This window comes from Lissotriton vulgaris, chromosome 4_1, assembly GCF_964263255.1.
Source record: "Lissotriton vulgaris chromosome 4_1, aLisVul1.2, whole genome shotgun sequence".
Classification (NCBI taxonomy): Eukaryota; Metazoa; Chordata; class Amphibia; order Caudata; family Salamandridae; genus Lissotriton; species Lissotriton vulgaris.
Window position 1 is genome coordinate 281,054,049 of NC_141691.1, and position 6,213 is coordinate 281,060,261.

The 6,213-nt window shown below is 41.0% G+C and overlaps 1 protein-coding gene across 1 annotated transcript; it reads right to left on the reverse strand.

The window, feature by feature from the left end:
• Positions 1–200: 200 nt before the first annotated feature.
• LOC147718656 (uncharacterized) lies at positions 201–1,527 on the reverse strand. Its single transcript, XM_086966758.1, has one exon. The coding sequence runs from the start codon at positions 1,157–1,159 to the stop codon at positions 584–586; it is 576 nt and encodes a 191-aa protein (XP_086822884.1). The 5' UTR covers positions 1,160–1,527; the 3' UTR covers positions 201–583.
• Positions 1,528–6,213: the final 4,686 nt, after the last annotated feature.

Here is a 6,213-nt window from a genome sequence, read left to right on the forward strand (position 1 = left end):
AGATTATAACAAACATTGCTCCTTTTCTGGCTCCTTTCACCTTATATATAGTGAGTTTTTATATTATAATATTGACAATGTACTTAGCTTGGGAGGTGTTGGTGACCCGTCGACGCAAACCCTAAACAATTACAATTAACGTCAACATCTTCCACTTGCTATTGTGTTTTCCCCTAGAGATCACATACTGTTAATATTTAGTATTGTAAAAAAAGAAATCTGGCTTCATCACCCTGGCCACTTTGCTTTGTTTGTTCTTCGTTTGCTGGCGTTTGATAGTCAAGGATTTTAGAAGCATATACACATCCATATACGACCATAGCCCTTACCACCAGTTCCATAAGGGTTTGGTTTGAAATACACTGGCATGCCACCTCCCTACTGTTGGATTTGATTGGCTGACCCCCCCCAGAGTTCAATGCCCCAGTGAAAAAGCACAGCTTCCACTTCCGGCCTCCTAATCCAGCCCCCATAGCTCGGTTTGTCCTTTTCCTTTCTGTAGCTCCCAGAGCTTTGCCTTCTAGGAGGACTCCCCCCTCTGAAGATGTGTCAGGAAGGACTCCTGGCTGCACCTTCTCCTTGCTCACAGCACCCGGTGGAGGCCTTTAACTAACTCCAGGTAATATGCGTCTTGGTCAGGGTCAATGAATCCATGTCGTATCAGGAAGTCGAGTACCACCAAGGCACAGTTGGGTTTGAAGTCGGTGGTTGCTATGGTCTCTTTCACATTTTCCAGGGGCCACAGGTAGAATTCCTGCACTTCTCCATCTCCCACTCTGGGCACAAAGTCCTGGGGCAACTCTAGGTCAAACACGAACTGGCACTCAGAGTAAACGCCCTTCACACTCTCATAGGTGTAGCTGACAGATCCGACTGGCTTAGCTCTGGCTGCAATGGTTTCTGGGATACACACTTCCTCCTGGCATTCTTTGATCATAGTCTCTTTGATTCCCATCCCAGTGGAGATGCCCCCGGCTGCCATGTTGTCCAACAGGCCTGGGTACGTAGGTTTGTTCTGCGACCTTCTGGCAATCCACATAAAAAGCTCAGTTCCACACTGAAAATAGCCATTAACGTGAACTCCATACTGTTTCACCCCAAACAGGGCGGTTGCAGCGCGCTCCATGTTCATTAGAGAGAGGTCAGAGAACTGGGGCATCACTTCGTAGCGCTCATCTCGCCACTCTCTCAGTGTTTGACAAAGGTTCTTGCTTCTCAGGTCCTCCAGAACCTGGTGGACCGCTGCTGAGCACAGATCTTAGGACGATAGCTTTGTGTTGAGCTCCACCGAAGGTGGACCTGTGGTGGAATCCTGATGTACGGTGAAAACCTCAGGGTAACCATGCAGCTCCTTCACCACAGGGGCTGGGATGGACCCCACATTCTGGCCGTCCACGAGGAAGGTGGAGCATGTCCCTTTAGAGGACCCTGGCTGATGAAAGGAATTCATGCTGCACACTAGCGCGCGCACCCGCTCCGACCATGCCATGCCCATCTCATCCCCTGCTGGCGAGGAGGCCATCTTGTGTAGCCCCCATACTGTTAATATGTATATTATAACATTAACAGTCTTGGTGATCTTAGTGGACTTCACGATCCGTCGTCACAAAGAGTAACGATAATTATGCAACGATACCGGCTTGCGATTTTCAGTCTATTTTCCCCTTGTGATCATGTGCTGTGAAAATATATACATATTATTATTCTCACTGGCATGATCTCAGAGGAGTTTATGACCCGTCACCACGAAGATCAAACTTTTTCACCTCCCGGAGAAAAGAAGTTCAGTAAATAATTACCACTCAAAAGTATTTCATTGTGGATGTTCTGTTAAATACATAACTTTATTTTTCTATTCTTTTTACTGTAATAATGGTATCAACTGTTATATTATAATAGATTGTCCTATTGCTACAGAAGAGGAATGGGAGATTTTTCCGCACCATCTATAATATAACTTTCAAATATTAAAAAGTATTTGATCAGATATTTTTTTCAAGAAATATATTTTATGAAACAGCAGAACAAAATAATATAGCTATCATGCATACTTTGTTACTTTATATATTTAATAAACCCTACATTTCTGAATGTTATTTTCTAATTTCTATTCTTATTTAAGGTTCCTAATCCCCTTCTTCCTAAAGAATATATAGGACCTGTACTTTATATTATAAGAGTACCATCATATATATTATTTAGTGAGTATGTGATTTATTAGAGGAACAGTCTGCAACCTCTAAGCACTACAACAGCACGTTACTGAATTGTATTTAACTGTTTTTTACTTGTTCTCTTGATCTGAGATAATGTAGTGCGGGAGTGTTTGTTGTAGCACTTCTGTTCTACTTTATCTAAAAGTAATTGATGCCCTCTTACATCATCAAGAATTTGGGGCAACACTGTTACAAACTGTAGCACAAAAAAAGAAGTTTATAGCCATGCTTAACTGATATTTTATTGAATTCCATTTTTAATTGTCACCCCTTTCATATATACAGTGACAGTTTCTGAACAAAGTTTATTTGTATTTGCTTAATAAAAACTGTTTCAAACTTGGACTGATTTTTTTGCTGCGCAACCACACCTCCCCATCAGGAAAGTAAACACCACATTATAAGTAAATAGTAATCCTAAGAAGTATGTCACCTACAAACTTGATTAAAAAAACAGCGCAAGACACTGTCATTTTTCCACCGTGATTTATACACCACATGGCAATTATATAAATGACCCTGAAGCATATAAAAAAGTTGTTTCCCTCATAATCCCTCTCCACCACCTTATGGGCACTGCACAGAGTTAATAGTGTTCCTAACCTGCCCTCTACTACTTTCTTTCCCCATACTCCTTTGGAAAATGCATCACAATATCACTGACAACAGTGAACCGTTCCCACCCAATAAGGAGCAAACTTGTGCTCGGAACACTTTAGCCAATAAAATGTCCATGTTGTTCCACAGAAGAGCAAGGAATGACTGCCAAAACTTCTACTTTTAATACTTCACAGCCAATGAACATTAAGCTTCGTAAAGTCCAGCTTGGAACACGTTACCCTAATACTCCCTGAACAGGAATGAATCGCTTACAAAACTTTTCCACTGACTCCTTCTACGACTAACAGTCCTATGAAAAAAATAAATATAAATCTCCAGCACAGTAACTATTTCAATTAGCAACATATTGTGGTGAACTTCGAACCTCTGTACTCACGTAAGTGATCCATGAACTGGTACCATGGTAACAGGCAGGAAGGTACTGGCTGTACAAAAAACACATTATATTTCCCCTGCATCCTCTACAAGACAGAAAGGACAGCAAAATACCACATTTACAACCCCCTTACACAGTTTTTTTTAATAAAAAGAGGCCCCGGGAGGTGGGGCAGCGGTCCCCGGAACTCCGGGGTGCCATGAGCCCCCTGCATACATATAGTTAAAGATCCCAGGGGGTAGCGATCCCAGCGTAGGGGGGACCCTCTGGGCCCCCCATTATCAAAAAAAATATTGCCCCCGGGATTTGGCCCACCCGGAGGCTAATTAACAATAAAGCGGTCTATGCCTTTTTTTCTTTTTCGCCCAAAACGCGTACCCCGCGTTAAAAAGAAATAAATAATAAATAACATTTCTGCGTGACGTCATGTACTGCGCCCCGTACGCGTACGGCGTGAAAGTTTCTAATTGTTCAAAAACATATATTTATGTATTTAATGTACATATTAAGGGAAGACATTATCTGGGATAATCATCAAAATAGTTTTTTAAAACTTTAAATAAGCATATATTACTTTTAAAAGCAATTACGGAAATCGCGGCTGTACGTCGTAAGAGCAAAGATGGTTTGAAGAGTTATACATTTTATAAAACAATATAGTACTGCACGCTTAAGGAGAAAAGTCAGCACAAATATTGACCCCTCTCCAAACATTCAAAAGCCCCTGGGGGAGTTGGAAAATTAATTGAGACTGAAAAAGTTAATACAGCCTACTGTGCTTACGCTATCAGGAAAACACAACAACAACAGTACAAGGCCCAGATTTCCATTTTAGTGATTTCTTAGTTGCAGGTCTAGTTGTCATATCGACACACACTCCCTCATGGCTGGTATACAACCACACAACACCCATCCAGCGCATTCGTCACTACACATGTGACCCTATGTATCAAAAAGACGGAGCGCACGTTTTGTACGCCATTTTAGAGTTGTTCCCAATAAGGGGTGCACTACTACATGTGTAGCTTCTTTGGTCACTGAGTTAGTGGTGCCCGAAGCACTGATTGGGTGAAGAACCTGCGATGAGGATGATGGGAGCAGGAGCATGTCATTAGCCATAGAGATATCAAGAATCGGCACCATATATGAGGCTTCTTTGTTGGAGATCGGAACTACATCATGAAGAAGGTGTCTTTTCCACAAAAATGTGAGCAGTCAGACTTGAGTACGCATCGGAAGGAGTCAAAGGGTTGTAGCATACTACTACAAAAATGCGACTTAGTATTTCAGACGAACGCACGTGTATATAGTGTATTAATTTACATGTATACATATTTTTTCCCAACAGCAGGAACGTTTTTATATTTGCTGAAATGTCCGGAATATTACCAATACAAACAGTTTGTAGAAATGTGAGAAGGAACGTGTATAAAAGCGCAATGTTATCTAACTCTAAATTAATATAGTAGCAATTACCAATCATAACATCTTTCTTTTAATATCTTTTAGATGTAGACCTTCAGAATGGATTATGTAACAAGGACTACAGCAATGGCACAAGGTGAGCAAAGAAGCTTGTTTCTGAAAGAACGACAAGTTATCTGTGAAAGGAAAGAATATGTAGTATGCAGCAGGCGCGCAAAACACACATTGGGCTAACAGGAATTCAGCTAGGATGGGATAGCTTCCTGGGCCCACACACACAGTCGCACCTGAGTACTTCACAGGTCTTTTAAGGACATTTTTGCTTGTTAATGAGGCTTTGATGTCCCTCCGCTTACAGCCCCTGCAGCTCCACTCTTCTTTTTGCTTGAAGTTAAGCCCCCCCCCTGAAATATTTTTCTAGCCCCCCACCATATTTGTGACTGTGGTTGCGCCTCTGGCTTCAGTCCCCCCCCCCCTGTTGTGTATGTCTCTCCCACGTTTTAATGTCCTTTTTTCTCTCTTTCTTTTTCTTACTCTATCATATCGTATCTCTTTCTTTTTTTAAGTTTTGGACCCTGCTATCTCCAGTCTGCTGTATAAAACCTTATCTGAGTTGAAGTGGTGAACTCTCTTGGTTACACTGAAGGCTTCTTCGACACGTAGAACACCCTCTTTCAATCACACCAATGGCACAAAGTGAGCAAAGAATTTTGTTTCCGAAACAACAACAAAACATTTGTGAAAAGAGAGAGTGGGTAGTGTGCAGCAGCTCGACTGTGTAGAAATGTATAATTACCTCCAAGCACTGACAACAGATAGGTTACAACAGTCTGAAAAACAGATCTACAAGCTTATTGCGCCACTTTTGTGTCACTATTAACATGGGAAAAGTGGCACAAGGAGCATGTAAATCTCCATCTGACTTTTCAAGAAACAATCTCAACCCCAGACTCTGCAAGACAGTTTTAATGTTGTTTTCTCTCTCTTTCTCTCTCTCACTCTCCGTGACATCATTTCTCTTTCTCTTTTAAAGTTATAGACACTGCTGTCTACTTTGACATGTAGAAGCTGAGTTGAATTGAAGTTGTGAACTCTGGTGGCCGCAGTGTTTATACAAGGTAAGTACAGCACCTAGATATACAATGCCTCCATTGCAATGAATTAGAAATAAATCGGCGTATTTACAATCCCGTTGTGCGACTTTTGTGTCAGTAACGCAGTAGGCACTTCCATATAGACACAACTTGAATGCGGGACTATAACAGAAGTTAAATGTACTAGGCACACTGCACACGTAAAATTGTAGTGTTACCTTCACTTGTAATGCTTCACCTTATTTAGTCACATCTACATAATCTAAAACTCTTTTTTTCTTTTTTGTTTTGCAAATTACCTACCCAACATCTTTTGGAGTCCACAACACAATTTATTTATAATACTGTTTTATTAAAGTTATTTTTCTAGCTGTTTATTATGTTATCTTTAAGTTACGTTTACAGTTGTTGTTATTTTAATAAAAGTTAATAAAAAAACTTTATACTTTTTTTGGGGGGGAGGGGGGACGAACCACAACAA